The sequence below is a fragment of the Seriola lalandi genome, unplaced genomic scaffold, assembly GCF_002814215.2.
Source record: "Seriola lalandi dorsalis isolate HSWRI2012SDOR001 ecotype SW California unplaced genomic scaffold, Sedor1 jcf7180002054850, whole genome shotgun sequence".
Lineage (NCBI taxonomy): Eukaryota > Metazoa > Chordata > Actinopteri > Carangiformes > Carangidae > Seriola > Seriola lalandi.
This window is the reverse complement of record NW_019525403.1, coordinates 2,858,043-2,876,581: the sequence shown is the minus strand read 5'-3', so window position 1 is coordinate 2,876,581 and position 18,539 is coordinate 2,858,043. Positions and strand designations below refer to the sequence as shown.

General features: G+C 41.6%; 3 protein-coding genes across 3 annotated transcripts in view; 2 read left to right on the top strand and 1 right to left on the bottom strand.

The window, feature by feature from the left end:
* Nucleotides 1-425: 425 nt before the first annotated feature.
* On the top strand, nucleotides 426-8,341 carry slc19a2 (solute carrier family 19 member 2). The gene is made up of 6 exons (XM_023426911.2): nucleotides 426-598; nucleotides 2,948-3,508; nucleotides 3,592-3,844; nucleotides 4,062-4,254; nucleotides 5,287-5,428; nucleotides 5,515-8,341. Exons 1-6 carry the CDS (start codon nucleotides 476-478, stop codon nucleotides 5,674-5,676), a joined length of 1,434 nt encoding a protein of 477 aa, XP_023282679.1. The 5' UTR covers nucleotides 426-475; the 3' UTR covers nucleotides 5,677-8,341.
* Nucleotides 8,342-9,500: 1,159 nt separating this feature from the next.
* On the bottom strand, nucleotides 9,501-11,428 carry arl6ip6 (ADP-ribosylation factor-like 6 interacting protein 6). Its single transcript, XM_023426916.2, has 4 exons — nucleotides 11,085-11,428; nucleotides 10,627-10,680; nucleotides 9,812-9,944; nucleotides 9,501-9,697 (listed from the first exon to the last, which is right to left on the bottom strand). The coding sequence occupies exons 1-4, from the start codon at nucleotides 11,227-11,229 to the stop codon at nucleotides 9,604-9,606; spliced, it is 426 nt and encodes a 141-aa protein (XP_023282684.1). The 5' UTR covers nucleotides 11,230-11,428; the 3' UTR covers nucleotides 9,501-9,603.
* Nucleotides 11,429-12,628: 1,200 nt separating this feature from the next.
* Nucleotides 12,629-18,539, top strand: part of arhgap1 (Rho GTPase activating protein 1) — a 14,954-nt gene continuing 9,043 nt past the window's right edge. Inside the window, exons 1-2 of the mRNA XM_023427026.2 lie at nucleotides 12,629-12,729; nucleotides 17,911-18,154. Coding sequence (XP_023282794.1) covers nucleotides 18,031-18,154 — 124 coding nt within the window. The 5' untranslated portion in view covers nucleotides 12,629-12,729; nucleotides 17,911-18,030. The remainder of the gene's footprint in view (nucleotides 12,730-17,910; nucleotides 18,155-18,539) is intronic.

The following is an 18,539-nucleotide window of genomic DNA, read 5'->3' as shown; positions in this document are numbered from 1 at the left end:
CTCAAATCCTTCCAGGTATTGCGATTGTGATATGAGTCATGATTTTAATGGGAATTGTAGTTTTTTCATTGTGTTTTCACTGGAAAAAAAAAAATATATATATAAAAATTATGATGATGATGTGATTTTTTTTTTTGGGATTTGTACCAAAAACCAACATATTTTATAAATCCAAATGTTCACGTTAGTAGAAATAACTAAATAACCTCAATGTTGTCACATCGTAAATAACCCACATCATAAGACCAGTGCTCATCAACAGGTAAAGCCCTTTAAACCTTTGTTTAAGTGGGAGGGAGCCACATTTTGAGACCTTGCTGTGGAGTAAAGTGTCGCGTGATCCACTTGGTGGCGGTATTGCGCCTGAACCTCCGGCAGTGGCAACCGGTTCCACCTCCATAGAAGAAGAAGCCGCCTGTCAGCGCTCTTACTCCAGTGACTGTGTGTGTGTCAGTGGAGGTCGTGCTGCTCCAACATGTCTGTCCTGTACCCGACTCTCCTTCTCTGTGCCTATGGCTTTTTCTCCAACCTGCGGCCGCTCGAGCCCTTCCTCACCGCCTACCTTATGGGACCGGACAAGAACCTGACCGAGGCTCAGGTGAGTTAGCTTAACGGCTACTGAGCGGTTAGCACCGGGTGATAACTGGGATTAGAACTTCTGAACTGAATTATTATTTTATTATTTAGATATACATTATTTTGTTAAACCCTGCATTGAGTTGCTCCTTTCCGCAGCAGTTTAATTTAGTAATATTTTTATATTACTGTTCTTTTGTTTTTTTTTTTACATTATTCTGCGACTAAACCACAAGAAAGACATAAAACTGCCACTTTATTTATTGTCAAATAATATTTTTGTCTCCTGGTTATAAGATAAATGTTAACTTGTGTATGTTCTGTCATATAAAGCCTGTGTTGAAACGTTTACAACATTAACTCAGTGTAGTAAAGGTGAACATGCACGAGCATCATCCAAGGACAGGTGACCACGTGGTGCTGACAGATCATCCATCCATCTATCCACCTGTCTCCATCACCATGTGTCTTACACTAACAGGATTTATTATAACAGCATCACAGCAGCAGGTACAGACGGTGACCGATTAAAGGGGAGACCTGACGAATGGATGACAGTGTCTCCATCCACAGGTCACTGGAGTCACTGATGGGTTGATGAATATGTAAATGATGTGAATAATATGTTATGACCTTCAGTTACCTGATCTCAGTGCAGTTGAACTATGGGAGATTACGGAACTACATCATCAAAACTCTAAATTCCACAGTTCATTTTATGTTATTTTCGATTTAAATAGTGAAGCTGTCTGTTTCATTACTTTATAATAATGATATAAATATACTAGTCCGTTAGAATGAATGAGAAATAAAGAAAAATTAAAAATCTGCTTCAGTTTGAGTCAGACAGACAAGATGAATATAAACTGTTTCCACTGACTCTGAAAACCTGAATAGACCAGACCTGTTTACCAGGAAAGGTTCCGCTGGAGATACTTTAATGAAGGAAATGATTGTTTTGTCATTTGAAATCACCTCTCAGCAGTGTGGGTAACTCTCACCATGTCTTTACACTGATGAGATGTTACTTTAGAATAAAGCAGCGATGACTGCATTGTGTTACATCAGAGGTGGAACTGCTTGTCACATATTCACACGTTTCCTCATCATGTGACCTTTGTGCTGTTGGCTGATTCTCAGTCTTACTCCATGTCTTTACCCACCCACCTCTTCTTATTCAGACTGGCTGTTATTGTGCCCAATCCTCAGAAAACACAGGTTATGTGTTGTGGTCTACTTCACAATGTCCATTTGTCAGTCTGATCTGTCAGCCTGGACCCAAGCACAGACCCAGACCTGGTTCCCTCAGGCTGAATAATCCCCCATGAAAAAAAGTCAAACCCTTTAGGAATTTCTGGTTAATCCTTGTATAATTACCTCGATCGAGTTTGGAGTGAGCCGGCTGAAATATTTTAGTATGGAAGTGAGTGAAGAATCTGTTTTTACCCTGGATGACTTTACCAGGGAAAGTCCAAACAAAGGGCCAAGTACTCCCTGTACCCATCCAGCGGCCAGGAAAAACTGGTTCATCTCAACAAGACAATGCCTCAAGTAAGGGGGTTTCAGGGAATCCAGAAAGTTAAAACCAGACAGGAAGTCACAGCTTCATCAGTTAGCTTCACTACTTTAAAAAGACTTTTGACACTGTTTTACATGAACTGTGAGGGAAAAGCTTCTCTTCACTTAACCCCATAGGTGAAGTCAAGTGAAACTGCTCTTTAATATCCCTTTTTAGTGTGTGCAAAGAGTTCTGACTAGTGCAGACAAAACCTCCACTCTTGTAGCCTTTGGTCAACGCCCTCGGGCAAAGATACAAAACACCAAAACAGACAGTTACCCGTTATGCCAAGTGGGACTCTTTCAATGGAAAACTTTATCCAAACATTTCCAGAAAATCGATCCCAACCCTGGTCATTGGGACCCAGCCCAGGACAATGTCCTCGCCAAGTCCTCTCGCTTGCCTAAATGTCAGATTGATAACTCTCTGAATGAACTCCACCCAAAGACAAAACACATCTATCCAATCACAGAAGACAACATGAAATGCTTTGAATCTTGTCTACAAGGAAGGAGTCAGTGTGTTGGTTGCGTCATGTGGTTAAGCTATGCCACAGGGAAGTGTTCTTGGGTCATTGTGACAAAGAGCAAACAGTTCTTTACTTCACAAAACACCTTTAGGTTAAGATTTTCCTAAAAGTCGAACTTAAGTTTTTAAGACTTTTAAGAAATTCTTAAGTAACTACCTCAGCTAAGGAGATATTCAACCTTAAGTGTAATACTTAAATAGAAAACTTGAGGTGCTTTGTGCAGTTGGCCCCAGGTCCACACATACCCTGACCTCTAACCACTGTCAATCATCTGTTACCTGCAGGTCGTCAGTGAAATCTATCCGGTGTGGACGTACTCCTACCTGGTGTTGTTGTTCCCCATCTTCCTGGCCACTGACTACCTCTGTTATAAGCCTGTATTGGTGCTGCAGGCCACCAGCCTGGTAGTTACCTACGTCATGCTGATGAAGGCGCAGGGCGTACTGGCCATGCAGCTGCTAGAGTTCTTCTTTGGGCTCGCCACGGCATCCGAGGTGGCCTACTACTCTTACATTTACAGCGTGGTGGAGCCGACACACTACCAGAGAGTGACCAGTTACTGCCGCAGCATCACTCTGTTCGGGTCGGCCGCCGGCTCTCTGACCGGTCAGCTGCTGCTCTCTGTGGCCAAAGCTCAGCTGTTCCACCTCGTCATCGTCACTCTGACGTCGGCCGCCTTCGCCTTCATTGCTCCGTGGTTCCTGCCCATGCCCAAGAGGAGCTTGTTCTTCCACAAGAACCTGGGAGCGGCGGAGGAGAGGCAGCGCAACAGCAGCTCACCCCTGATGGAGAAGGTGGAGGATGCAGAGAGCAAAGTGCCTCTGAACAGCCAGGAAGTCTCTGCAGTGAGTTACTTACTGCTTGATTGATTGATTGATTTATTGAATTTGTGTGAAGAAACTCTCTCAGTCATGTGTTCTACATCCAGGTTCAGGTATCCAGGAGCTCTGAGGCAGGAAGTCCCCGCACTAGTCTCGTGGAGGTGTTGCGGATTCTGTTTGATGATTTCCTGAAGTGCTACAGATGTCGCCCCCTGCTGGCGTGGTCACTGTGGTGGGCTCTGGCCACATGCGGCTACTTCCAGGTCATCAACTACGCTCAGCCGCTGTGGGAGAACCTCCGCCCATCCCAGGAATATGAGATCTACAACGGCTACGTAGAGACTCTGTCCACACTGTTAGGTGAAGATGAAACTCTACGAGATTTACAAATGAATTGTGTTTGAGAATTAACTGCAAAACCCGAGGGTTGCTTACTATCCCTTTCTGGGCTCAGTTGAGTTTAATCAAACTGGAAAAGGTTCCCGTCACATCGGACTCCAGCCAGTCTCCACACAGACATCTCTGAGGTGATGTATTAGTATTTCTAACAGTTGTTCTGTGTCCTGCTGGTCCTCAGGGGCCCTGGCAGCTCTGCTGGTGGGCTGCCTGCCTGTGAGCTGGTCTGTGTGGGGGGAGCTGGCTCTGTGTGTCCTCTCCCTGCTGATGGCTGTGTGTCTGTTTGTCATGGATACAGTGAGGAACATCTGGCTGTGTTACAGCTCATATGTCGTCTTCAGAGCCACGTACATGCTGCTCATCACCGTGGCTACGTGAGTACAAACAGTCTGTCGTTAAAAACGGATTAAATGCAGTTTATCTCAGTCATCTGAAACAGTTCTGTGGAAATGAATCTGAGGTTTGGATCCAGAGTCTGTATCTGGAAAATTTGAAGTTTACGACGTTAAAGGTTGAATTTAGGTTGTGACATCTGGTGACCAAAATTCAATGTGAGGACAACGTCTAATTCAACGTAAAATAGTGACGACGATATTTAGTTTTTTTTTTGTTGCTGCACTTTAGAAATAATAAATAAAAATAAGGGCTGCACCAATATGCAAAAAGCACCACAACACTCATGCTGCCAACAATACACAACAATTTAACACATTTTGCCTTTTATCAGAAAAAACAGCAGCTAGTATATATATTTTTGGGCTTTTTATGCCTTTATTTGACAGGACAGTAGAGAAACAGGAAATGGGGAGGCAGAGAGAGGGGGAATGACTTGCAGTAAAGGCCGTCCGATGTGGGACTCGAACCGGGGCGGATTGCAGCCTCTACACACGGGGCGCCGTCTTAGACCACTACGCTACACGACGTATAACTATGTCATATGTGTATGAAGGGTATGTTCAGTGCGGAACAAGCTAGCTTAGTTTTTTCAGTCCAGATTGTGTTTCAGAGACAGTTTTCGCAGCAGCAGGCAGCAGAAGAAGAAGAAGGGAACTTGCGTAACTGTGGAGCGGATTGCAGCAGATACCGCCGACTGTGATGTCTAAACGCCAGCGGGCTAATCTCTCTGTTTGTACAGACCGAAGGCTGATATGAGAGCTCCACAATAAGAAGCACATTCATCACAAAAATGTTGTGCTTTGGGAAGTGTGGGAAAACTGCTGAGTCGCCTCCACCAAAACAAACATGAGCTTAAACAAATTTGAGGCTGCGGCATGATGAGGGATTATTGAGTCTGTATTCTGCAGAGGCTGTGGGTGGATGTGGAACCTCTGCACCACCTTGAACGACTGTTGTGCCGTAGCGTGTTGTCTCTGCATTGCGACTGTATAAATGTTTCCTGTGGTCAGGTATCAGATAGCGGCCAGTCTCAACATGCAGCGCTACGCCCTGGTGTTCGGAGTCAACACCTTCCTGGCTCTGCTGCTGCAGTCTCTGCTCACGGTGGTGGTGGTGGACTCGGCCGGCCTCGGCCTCGACGTCTTCACGCAGGTGAGGAAGCGCGACAAGCCCCGCCTCTCTTTGTAACGAGCCACCTGTGGATTTTGACAAACAGCTGTCCTGTTTGCTTCCCTCAGTTCCTGATCTACGGCAGCTACTTCGTGGTCATCTCTATGGTCTTCCTCGCCGCTGGGCTTTGGAAACTGGCCTCCAGGAGGCGCTCGGAGCAGGAAGTCCTCGCCAACGGACAAGCAGAGGCACACTCTCCTCCAATCAGTGATGCAGGTGCCTGCACATAGAACACACTAATACTGACAGACAAAAGTGCCAAAGCCGAGAGAGCTGAGGTGAGTTTCAGTCAGTAGAAAGTAGAAGCTGTTTCCTGTTTCTGTGTCTGCATCTGTTAAAACACCACAAGCTGCCCGACACACAGCACAGGTTCATTAGCATTATACTGTTGTCATGGCTACCCTGTTCACATCCCACAGCTGTGGAGCAGGTGAATAGGGTGAATAATGTTAGTCAGGCAGTGTAGAGTGAGCTGCCCCCTGCTGGTTACTCCTCAATGACAGAACCCAGCTGTCAAGAGACTGAACCCTGCAGACAATCTGCAGTACAGCTGCACATCTGGATGATTGACACATCTGCACTGCTCCTTTAACATTAGAGCCATTTTCTATGATAAAGACTGGGGGTGTAACAGGACAAAAAACTCAAACTTCAGCACATACCTCAGTTTTTAATTCACGGTTCAGTTTGTTTTCAGAACAAGAGATCATGCCTTTAACTTGTAAAGAGAAAGTGGTATTCATTTCAAATCGGATGACTTGTTTCTTGAACACAAGTAATGCCCATAAAGGCACATTTGGCCATTTTATGCCTTTATTGACGCTGACAGGACAGCGAGGAATGAGGAAATAGACAGAGAAAAAGGAATGACATGTAGCAGAGAGTTCAGCCGGGAGTCGAACCGGGGACTCGCCTCGACACACAGCTCTTTAAATAAGTAAAACTTTACTTATAGAGCATCTTTGGAAACCCGGTTACAAGGTGCTGTACAGCTAAAACATTTAAGAAATACATAAAAATATTAAATAAACAATAAGAGAAAACATTAAGGGCATCTGAAACAGGTGAGTTTTCAGCAGGTTCTTCAAAGGGAGTGGATTCTGACATCAATAGAAATAAATAATATAATAATAAAATAAAGATCCATTAAAGTGCAGTATTTTTTACTTTTATTTTGATAGTCACAGTGAGAGAGAGACAGGAAGAGAGAGATTTTGATTTGTAATATAAGACATAACCATGGTACTATACATTAGTACATGTGTTTACGAGAGAGAGAGAGAGCTAGCTATGTGAGGATACATGCTGTATGACTTGATTCACGAACACAATCAGAAGTTCACACTTAAACCGTGCACGTAACTTGCTGGAACTAACACTACGCACTGTTACCCCCCTAATAAAGACCAATGACCATACGTCCGTGTGTGTCATGCCCCAGCTGACTGAAACTGACGCCTTAGACCTGATATAGAAAACAAGTAAAGAATAAAAACACATTCTTGTATTATCTATGTATCATGTCCTCCTGTAAATCACACGGACTATAACTGATACGTGTTGGTAATGATAACCTGTATCTACCACTGTGACTCATGGGTTTGTGTATCTGTATCACCGCTGAATCAGTGTGCCTTAAGTTCAAACACCCCCCCCCCGAGCTGCTTCCTTTTTTTTTTTTTTTTTTTTTTTTTTCAAAATAAAAGTTTATGAACTTTTTCAGGGAATTCCAGGAGAAGTTTCTTGTTGTCAACAAAAACCATGAAAAGCTGAACCAGAAGTGAGTTAAGTGAGCTGTCTGTTGCTCTCAGCTCTGAGCCCTATGCTTCCTGCTGATGATGTAACTGTAAAAATAAACAGGAAGAAACAGAGCATCTTTTGGTGACTATTTTTAGCAGCGGATTAATCCTCATCTGGTGCTATAGTAAGTGTTTGAGACAACAGGACGGTGTCAGAATAAAGTGTGACTCACATGGGGTTTGTTGACAAGAAGAAAAATCAGCAGATGAATGTTTTGAATTAAAAATTTTCTTACATCAACCAAATGAATTCTGAAGAAAAACCAAACATCTAACAAATATAAAGTATAAACACCTGCAAAATTCTCCTCTAACAATGATGTGATAATTATAGAAGAGTGACAAAGCCATGTTATTTTTATTTTTTTTATTTTATTTTTTTACAGTTCTGACTTTACTCTCAGTATTCTGACTTTATATAAAAAAAATCACATTAGGGCCACATGTGAAATTTTATTTTATTTTTTTTATTATTTTTTTTCTCAGTATTCTGAAAGGAAAATCACATGTGTGTACAGGATATTTTAAAGATGGCCGCCGTCAGCGCTCTGACCAACAGACACACATTGTGTTCCTATTAATGTCATAAACCGAGTTAATGTGTTGCTTCATATCATATCAACGGATCTGAAACTTTGTGATTGTCACTTCAACACGAACTTTATTGGTACAGCAGGTCGGTGACACAGTGTCAGGGTTCGTCATCATCATGTTAATGACAATCTCTCCGTTAATTATGTTACTTACAAATGTCAACAAAAAATAAAGAAACAGCCTGAGTGAATGTAAACATGTTTATATGTCAGGTGACTCATGCACTCGGATTTATTTATTAATAAATGTGTTTCACTTTAATATGAAACATATTAATCACTACTATTAAAACTCATGCTTTTGCCTCTGCTGAGATTTTATTCCACCAGGTGTGTTCATGTCTCTGGTGGAGCAAGTGCAGCAGAGGACGGACCAGGACCAGGACCTGGTCTTACGTGAAACGCTGTGTGTGTGTAATGTGTTACCTGCCAAAACTGTACAGGTGCTATGTATGTGTGTACTATGCAGTATCTGTCTCAGATAAATCAACCTTTCTGCCTGATGATTGTTTTTGTCTTTTTGTCCATTTTATACATTTTAAATAAAGATATTTTCATAGACAAACACCAGCTGAAACACACACACACACATTAACTAGAGGACAGATAAGAGTAGTTCATCTTGACCCTACATCAAGGACACACAGCTTCATAACGTGACCGTTACTTAGATATAACATACAAAAACATCTGGATATGAATAGAAATCACAGAATCACATCTGGTTTATGAAGCACAGAAGAGCTGGTGTATTCAGAATGAGTTATTTTTCTGCTGTCTGCCTGTGAGGACAGAGGTTAAAAAGTAGAATAACCTCCTCGTGGTCGTATCCCTCCGCCAAACAGCGAAGTATCAGGAAGTATGGTCACAGTTTCTCCTTCCTTAGTTACTGCATGAGTGTTTTTACAGAACATTATGATGTCACAGTGAAGTTGACCTTTGACCACCAAAATCGAATCAGTTCATCTTTGAGTCCTTGTGAATGTTTGTGCCAAATTCGAAGAACTTCTGTCAATACACTGCTGTCTACGATGAATTTCAGACAGTAAAACTGTGACTCCCTGATTAATCAACAGGACAGTGAGGCGATAGTGAGTTCTGGTTTCAGTCCAGGGGGGGGCAGCAGAGATTGATTAATGACCTGGAGAATTAACCACCAGTATGTCCCTCTCCTGTCCAATAGTAATATTTAGATAATGGAAGACCCAAACCACAATTAACAGCGGGTTTAGATAGATATTTATTTGGTAATTTAAGTTTTTATGACCTCAAATTAATTCTGAAATGATTGTCTCTGGTTCTTTAAAAGGTCAGAGGTCAGATATGGTGATGTCGTCTCTCTTACCTTTAGACTTGACGTAGACTCATCTCAGCTGACTTGACACTTGACCTGGACTCGTTTCTCTTACCTTAAAACTCGACCCTGGACTTGTCTGTATTAACCTGAGACTCGTGGTGGTGCTTTCACTGTCCGGGAAACGCCACCGTGTAAGAAACAAGTAAAGCCACAAACCGTTTCTCTAACAAAGGGGGCCACAAAGTCTCGGCCCCTGACAACAACTTAGCAACACCTTCAGGTCTGGGCTATATCTGGACCTAAGGTGGATTTCCTTCCTGGATCTACTCAGCTGTGTGTGTGTGGTGTCATAGAAGACTACAGTGCATTATCACAAACTTTTATTTTCATTAAATAGTGAAACTTCTCAGACACTTTAACATGTTCTAGTCTGGTGTGCACCTGTATGTGTGTGTGTGTGTGTGTGTGTCAGGTGAGGCTCCAGATGACGGTAAGCATAGCCATGACGCCGTTGAGGACAACCACACCATAACCCATGTGGAAGGCGCAACCTGATGCGTCACTGGAAGAAAAGACACAGAGAGACACGATGAGGTCATCACCTGCAGTCAGCTGGTGAGGTCAGAGGTCACACTGGACCACGTATCAGGTAGATATTGGTCTGACGGACTTGTACCTGAAGTTGGTCAGGTCCAGCAGTGTGGGGAACGCCATGCCAGGCTGGTACGAGTCCAGGTAGGTGAGAGTCCACGAGGAGACACAGCAGATACATCCTGCTAATAGTGACAGCACCAGGATGCTCCAGAAGCCTGGACACACACACACACACACACACACACTTATTTAATGAATGAATGAATTTATTTTGGTTTCCCATCAGCCACCACAAAGCTAACAGCTACTCTTTCTGTGGTTCACTTAGGTAAATATGACAAAATGCAAAAACAATAATGTCAATTAAAACCAAAGACAAAAAATAACTGTAAAATAAACTTACAATAATAACAACAATGACAAGTAGCCAAACTAAATCTAAACAGTCAGTAAACATGTGATACAGTAGCATCACTAAATACAGCTTATACAGTGACTGATAAAATGAGTTTAAATTTTTAAATTATTGATAGTAAAAGTGTAATAAAGCAGCTGTGGCATCATCACATCTGGTCACACAAACCTCAGCTCTGTGTTAAGACATTTAAAGCTCCATATTTTTTTCTTCTCCTGACTTTTATTTTGAAGTGTTGATCCATAAGTTTGAAGAACCTAAAACCATCTCGTAGTATTTTTTACATCTGCTCTATCAGGCTTCTCTATGGAGCCCTAGTAACAACTGGTTGGTGAGCCAATCAGAAGAGAGGAGGCTCTGAGCCGCTCTTGTGACATCACAAAGTTCCAGAAGTCATACTATATGGAGCTATATGGAGCTTTAATTACCTTTAATAACATGGTAGCTTCATACATGTAGTTACACAGGAAGTCAAAACTCACCCAGGATCTTCTCCTCAGACCCGTCCTCTCCTATCAGCCTGACCGCCCGCAGCTCTGAAACAGTCAGTCAACATCAAACATCTGATCAACATCTGTCAGAGCTTTCCGACCTCACTGCAAAAGCTCAGTTAGTGTACAGCTTTTCCAGTCTGACTGATTGATCTTTACTCAAGCTCCACTTACCTGCCCGTTCTGGACCTGTCAGCCTCAACTCATGGTCTTCATCACCCACAGGGTCTGATTCAGTAAGTGGACCTTGAGTTGAGATTATCTAGTCTGACGTCATGACTCTTCTTCCTGGTTTATTATAAATGTGATCTATTACCTGCAGACTCCTCAGATCTACCCGGAAGTGAACTTTTAGCTAAAACTTTAAACCAGTCGCTTCACAGTTCACTATAGCTCTGTGTGCGCGAGACACGCACCTATATGACCCTGGTGTGCACGCGCGCCCTTACCTTTAAGTATGGGGTAGATGAGCGCGCAGAAACAGCCCACCAAGGCCACAGACACCGCGGAGCCAAACACGGACAGTCCGACCACAGACCACAGTCTGGGGCCGCTCCGTGCAGCCGCTCTGCCCCCGGCTCCCTCCCCTGACATGCCGCTGTCCCCTGGCTGATCCTGGATCAGGAGTCAGTCACCGTCTCTAAAACGTCCCTCTGTGTCGTTCTCCTCGGTTTCCTGACGAACGCACGAGCTCCGGGTTCGTGTGCATACTAGAACCGTGGTGGACTTGATCAGAAACTGGCAAAGACCAGGTTTCTGCTACTGCCTTTTTTTTTTTACAGTCGCACTTCCGCACGCAAAATTGTCCCTCAGGCTGTTCCGTCAGTGTAGTTTCCCCCCCATTACAGTTCCTCATTGCGTGATGGGAAACGCCTGCTTCTCACCAGATCTGAAGAACATCAGGTTGTGTAGTGAGGATGTATTTTCAGTTTAATATGTTTATTAGTATGAATCTAAGGTTTATTCTGTCAACTATTAAACTTTACTTGGTTTTAATTACAAAGTAAATACAGAAATATAATATATGATATACACTGTATGTCTCTATATCAATAGTGACGTCACCAATAAAAGGATTTATTATCACATATATACATCCTCTGTATATAAGTTTATAATATATATGAAATACCCATAGAAACAAAGAAAGACAAGACTGAATAGTTGCACTGTTGTACTGTGAGGTTTACATTACATGTAAGTTACACAAGTAACTGCACTCACAGAGAATTTCACTATAGTCACAGACAAAGAGAAACAGTCATTCATAACATACAGTCAATTATGTTTTATGGTCACAATGTCATCTATGCCACTTTCTGTTTTGTCAACAATAAAAATAAATGCTTAATTTAATTTCTCTGGTATTTATATGTGTAGGTTATAAGTGCAAAAACAGTACCTCTCGAAAATCATTGGCTACTATAAATAATCATAATCATAATTATCTACAGAATAATCAGAAGAAAATGCATTAACATCCATCTAAATGAAAAGCTGGACTGCAGACAATATATCTTAATTAACAATACCATATAATTAGCTAAAATGTACAGGTGTAAGGCCTTAAAACGAGACAATAGGAAAAATAAACAAAAAACAGTCTACAAGGGAAAATGCAGGGGTAAAATATCAAAGATAATGAAAGAGAAAATAAAATAAAATAAAGATAGGCCTAAATAAAATAAAAAATTAGGAAAACATAGGCTAGGTACCAGAGAAGTAAAAAAATAAAACACCTTATTTGTGGCAAGTCAAATTAAAGCACATTATCATACACAGAGGTCATTCAATTTATTAAACAGAAATAGTTGGAAAATATTTTATTTCTGGAGTCACTTGCTGGTATTTTAGTTCGTTTTGCGGCTGTAATGTCCCGCTATGACAACGAGAGGGCACACAAACCTCATGAGTGCTCTTATTTTGAAATATACAATACGACATTAACAGAAATGCATGCGTTTATTTTGAAAATAACGAAGCGGAAAAGGAGTTGACGCAGTTGGTTGTTGTCAGTAGCAGTGATCGAATCACACGGAGACCGAAGACGCCACAAAGCCCACCGTGTCCCCGCAGAGCAACGGTACATTGACGGTAAATAAACGTTTCTGTGGGTTAACTCTCTTGCTTATATATGAAGCTCATATATCTAGACAGAGGCTGATTAACAACGGGGAGCTTTGTGTGTGCGTGTGTGTGTGGTTGTGTTGCTCTCAGTTGTGTGTCATGGGGATAATTTGTTGTGCTAACATTGATTTAAATACTGCGGCGATGTGGTTTAATGAAGCGGGACTTCAGTACGTCTCTGTATGAATCTATACAACAGAGCTAACGTTCATTAACGTTAGCATATACTGCCACATTAGCGGGTTAGCTAATGTATTTTAGCCTTTATGTTAGCTAAAGGGGGTTAGCTTGTTAAGGTTTCCTGAGGCTAAAATAACTTGACTGTGTTCTGTAGCTGTGTTAAAGTTACCTGAGCTCACCTGTTGCTTAAAACAGCGGACATGTCTGTAGCTGTTAGCTTCAGTACCTCCAGAGCGGGGACAGCGCTCTGCCAAACTCCATTTAAATATTTGTCAATTTAACGAGTTAATGCTTTATTGACATTTGAATGTTAAACATACTCAAGTTTCCTAATCAGAAGGTTCCACTTCTAATGTCTGCTCACACTGAAACAATCACAATGTGATTTCCACTGATGTCCACCTCTGCATTATTATTATTATTATTTAATTTGACACTTTTACATTAGACTTCAGTGTAACAGAAGGCTGTAGACCACATAATAAATACATGTCCAGTTTACATAAATGCATAAAAACAGAGACCCCGCAGGTCAGAGGGGCAATGCTGAAATATTTCTTCTCAAATTGAGTTTTCTTTTGTTAACGAAAGAATACAAATAAAACCTCTGATTTCTTTTGTTTTGGAAAATTAAAAATGTAAAGATTTGAGGCCTTTCAGTGGAGGATCAGCCAGGAAACTGTCTGTACAAACTAAAAACAGAGATAAATCACTAAAAGTCTATTTTCAGGGCTGCAGACTGGACTTTAAAAATGCATCAAGTTCCTTTGTTCTTAATAAAATCTGACCAGACACCAAACTGGTCCTCAGCTGGATTCATGTGGGCTGAATGATATTTTTAAAAAAAACATTTTGTGATCATTTTGGCAGGTATTGTGATTGTGATATGAGTCACATTCAGCTGTAATTGTCATTTTTCATTTAATTTTCACAGAAAAAATATAAACATGATGATGATGAGATTTTTGTTGGGCTTGCCCTTTACATCTGCAGGATATTATTTGTGGGTCGTGGCATCTCTGTAGCATCACAACACTTAATTTATAATGGCTGTGACACATTTTACCTTTATCAAAAAAATTGCACTTGTTGAAATTGTGATTTCGATTTGACTTAATTGTTCAGCCCTACTATCTGTGTAGAACCAGGTTAGCTAAACCCCTGATTATCAGAGGAAATAAAAAGGACATAACCTTGATGGCAGCAGCCTGCTCGCTCTGTTGTGAAGCTGTCACATATTAGTAGTGAGTGTTTCTGTCAAAGCTTTGACCCAAAGATGATGCTGCAGTGTGTGTGTGTGTCCTGCCTACTGAAGTAACACTAATAGAGACGTGTAGGAAGCAGAGAGCTCAGAGCAGTCTTTCAGATATAGAAAAAATGATCAGCGATAACACTGTGTTTCTGCTGCTTGTTTTCATCTCTGTGGTAACAGGAACTTAGTGATTATGAGGATTTCTTTTCTGCAGTGTAGTTTTTCCTGGGAAACAATCTCCAACCCCCTGGAGGACACTTTGACTAAGCTGCTCTGCAGAGCTGTGATAGAGGAGGAATGGAGGGGGCAGGGTGCTGCTGCTGCCTTCTGCACACTGACACACACACTATGTTCACACACTGTGGCTGTGTGTCTGATCTTCAAACACTGACACCTGCAGACAGGTGTGGTGGGTGGGCGGGGCTAGGTGAAGCACCATACTCAAGCAAACAGTCTGTTTGCCTGTCTGCTGGGATGTGAATGTTACAGTGCAGATTGTAGCTGACATGCTAACATGCTAACAGATGTTTTACTGTTACTGGCATCCTGACTGAACATGGAGCATTATAACAGGCTCCATCTTCCTGTCTGACCCACACTGCACCCACCTATCTTTTAATCTATTGATTGATTAGTTAATCAACAAAGAACGAATCCTCACAAAAGGACGTTGAGTCAAAATTGTTTTTGTCAAACAAATCAATAATAATTTTGATCATGAATTGATCATTTTAAGTCATCGATCAGTTATAAATGTCAAACCTTTATAAGTGTTATAGCAGGAAGAAGCAGAGGAATCTGTCAATATTGTTTTCAGCTGCATCATCAGCAGGTAAAGTTTCAGTTGTCATGGAGATGGCTCAGGTGTCATCACATGAACTAAGATACATCCACATCAAGCTGGTTAAATTTGAAAGTGCATAATTTTCTATCCTAAAGGATGAAGAAGAGATGTAGTTTTTCTCCTGTTGAGGTTCAGTCACTGTGAGCAGAGGTCTCTGGAGATCAGCTGATCATGTTTCTGTTGTTTTCACATGATGTGGTCTCTGCTCAGACGTGGTCTCTGTTCAGGGATGGTCTTTGTTCAGATGTGGTCATCAGCTGATTCCTGGACAATGACCTTTTGACCTGGTTTTGGTGTGGTGTTGACAGCTGGTCTTGTGACTACATGTGATCATGTAACCACAGTCAGGTCAAATGATGAAACCTCAGAAGCTGCAGTCACTGATCCAAACCATGATGTAAATGTCTGCACCATGTTTCAGCTGTGAATAATGTGAAGCTACTTCCTGTTTACAGATGAGGTCACAGTACAATGGGCAGTCCATGACCTGCTGTTGTAACCTTCACTGACTGACCTGCTGTGTGAGAACCACAAGGCTGTGTTCAGGAACACAGAGGAAAAAGGAAGAACCAGTTATTGTCCACATCATCTAAAACCCTCTACAGTGACTGACTAACAGGCTGACTGAGCCATTTCACTATCTGAGTGTGTGCGTGTGTGTGCGTGTGTGTGTGTATGCGTGTGTGTGAGTGTGCATGTGTGTGTTGGTCAGCAGCAATAGGCCGACTGTGCCTGTTGGTTAGTAGCAATATTTATTTAAAGCAACATGCTGTCAGCTAGCATAACATCACAGAGCAGAGAGGGAACAGGGTGTGTGTGCGTGTGTGTGCGCGCGTGTGCGTGTGCGCGCGCGTGTGAGAGAGAGAAGAAGCAGGGTAAATAAGTGGGGGTTGGGACAAAAGCAAAAGAGGAAGTGTGAGTGTAGAAGACAGGGAGAGAGTTAATGTGAGAGGAGGAAGAGAGATGCAGTCATTACATGAGGCTGTATTTGAATATGAACTACAGTCATGTGACAAGTGAACACAGCTACTGCAGAGTGACTGTTTATCATCACGAACACCATGAATGCAGAATAAACACACACAGCAGCTCCTTTTATACAAAGGAGGATGAGGGCCACATATGATTTTTTTATTTATTTATTTTTTAATTCTGACTTTAATCGCAGAATTCTGAGTTTGAAGTCAGAATTTGGAGATTAAACTCAGAATGCTAATGCTAATACTACTTCTGACTTCAAAGTCTGACTTTAAAGTCAGAATTAAAAAAAAATATATAAATATATATATTTCAGAAAGTCAGAATTCTGAGAAAAAAGGCTAGAATTCCTCTTCCAGACTTGTAAGATGTTGTGTTGGCACAGGAAATGAATTTATGTGGTGTTTTCAGATACTTCCTCTAACTGTGTCTCACTGATGTTGTTACTTTGCACATCTACAGTCAGTCAACAACAAAATCAACAATATTTTGCAAAAAGGAAGGAAGTAGCATTAGTAGTGTTAGCATCAGCATTCATACAGTAAGACAAACAGTAATAACAGTTTTTTTCCCACTGTGTGTGTATTAATACATGTTTTATTGTAGCATTTTGTGTGTGTGTGTGTGTGTGTGTTTGTGTGTCACTCACTTGCTCATATCAGTCAGTATCATAAATATATGTGCTTGTTTTGATACTATAAGATTAGGTTGAACCAAGAGACAGTTAGCGTCAAATTCACTCAAATTCCCGCTGACATCATCTTCAGTCGCCACAGAGGCTGTAGCCGTCGCTGTCACACAGGTTTATCTGACTGACAAACTGAACAAGCTTTGTGTTTGTGTAACACATTCAGCAGCTGATAACTGATAACTGTAGGAGGAGCTCACCTGGAGACTGAGGGGAGGAGGGAGGTGTAGTTCTCTCACAGTCTGTTTGTTCTGCTGTTGTAGTCCTGTTCTTATCTCTCAACACTATTACATAACACACATGGATAACAGGTGTTCAAAGTGAACTGACCACACTGGATCAGGTTCAGCAGTGGAGCTGAAAGCAGCTCAGACATGACACACAGGAAGTTACTTTCACATTAAAAGACTGTAAACAATCATACTGTGATAAGCTGAGCCGATTAACCTCATTTATAATAAAACTGATTGTAACAGCTTAGGCTGTGTGAACAGTGATGTGTTCACTTACTTCAGTCCATTTGACTATTGGTGTGCTTACTGACTAATGTAAACACTGCAGTGCATTTGAACAGTGGTTCAACAGCTGAGCTCAGAAAAATCCATGAACTGATCAAAACGGTTCAAAGGCTTCAATTGTAGTCATTTGTGATTTCTGCAGATTGACTTGCATCATCACATTTACCTTAATGATAATAATAATAATAATAATGATAATAATAATGAGAAACAAACTATGGTTTTTAATAGATAAGGATCTATTTCTTTCCTCATGTTTCCTTAGTTCTGATTTTCCTCCTTTGCTTTCATATAATCAATGTGTGATCAGTTCTCAGTTTAGTTAATGGTGTTCAGATCATTTATTTAAATCTGTAATATATTATTATCCAGCTTTAACTTTAGGGTTGCTAATAAATATGTTGTATTCAGCAGGTTGAACAGGGACCTGAACATAACACAGGTTTTCACACACAAGCTGATGAAGATTAGAATTCGAGGTGCTTGAGGCTTTTAAATTCATGCTGCAACTAATTATTATTTTAATTATGAGTTGATTTGATTTTAAAATGATGGTGTTAAATTCTTGTTTTGTCCCAATGACAGTCCAGAATCCAGAGATCTTTATTTTACTGAACACAGAGAAAACCCTCTCCATGAGTAGATTTATTTTGAAACCCAGCTGACATCCTGTCTCTGTCTCCCGCAGGTCTGTGTCTCCTGCTGCGTGGAGGTGGCAGCTTTCGTGTGTCTCTGTGTATCTGAGACTGTCCAGTGTGTGCGCGCGTGTGTGTGTGGGCGCGTGTAGTGCCACCCTGCAGCGTGTGTGATGTCGTCAGAGCTGCTGGTGGATCTGGGTGAGGACCCTGCGACCGCTCAGTTAGGACAGCTGAAGCTCGCCACGATAGAGGACCAGCAGTGGCCCGCCGATGAGGCCACGCTCAGCAAGTCAGGTAAGAGGATCTGGATCACACACAGACATCTATGAGCTTTTGAGTTCCTGGTCTCAGGCCTGGTTTCATGTGTTTGTCTGTTTTTCCTCTTCTATTATCTTTTATAACATTTAGATCAGATTTAGAGAAGCAGCTGAATGTTTAGTTCTCTCCTCAGCGTCCATCACCTGGACCAACATCACACCTCATCATTAATCAAACACAATGAGGGGAAGAAGAATTTAATCTTCCTCATGCTGTTGCCAGGAAACACAAAGTTATATTGTGTTGTTTCTGTTTGACGTTCAATCCAGGCTGCTGCAGTAAGATTCAGCACATTTAATTAGAAATGAAATAATGAAGTCAACATTAAAGCGCAGAGACGTCTTCGTGATCATGGGCCGGT

Bases quoted from the DNA above. Each gene is read 5' to 3' on its own strand.
- slc19a2 (XM_023426911.2), top strand. From the start codon at position 476: ATGTCTGTCCTGTACCCGACTCTCCTTCTCTGTGCCTATGGCTTTTTC. The intron at 3,509-3,591 runs GTGAGTTACTTA...TTCTACATCCAG, and splicing joins ACAGCCAGGAAGTCTCTGCA to GTTCAGGTATCCAGGAGCTC. The intron at 3,845-4,061 runs GTGAAGATGAAA...GCTGGTCCTCAG, and splicing joins GACTCTGTCCACACTGTTAG to GGGCCCTGGCAGCTCTGCTG.
- arl6ip6 (XM_023426916.2), bottom strand. From the start codon at position 11,229: ATGTCAGGGGAGGGAGCCGGGGGCAGAGCGGCTGCACGGAGCGGCCCC. The intron at 9,945-10,626 runs GTGAGTTTTGAC...GTGTGTGTCCAG, and splicing joins GTCTGAGGAGAAGATCCTGG to GCTTCTGGAGCATCCTGGTG. The intron at 9,698-9,811 runs GTACAAGTCCGT...CTTTTCTTCCAG, and splicing joins CTGGACCTGACCAACTTCAG to TGACGCATCAGGTTGCGCCT.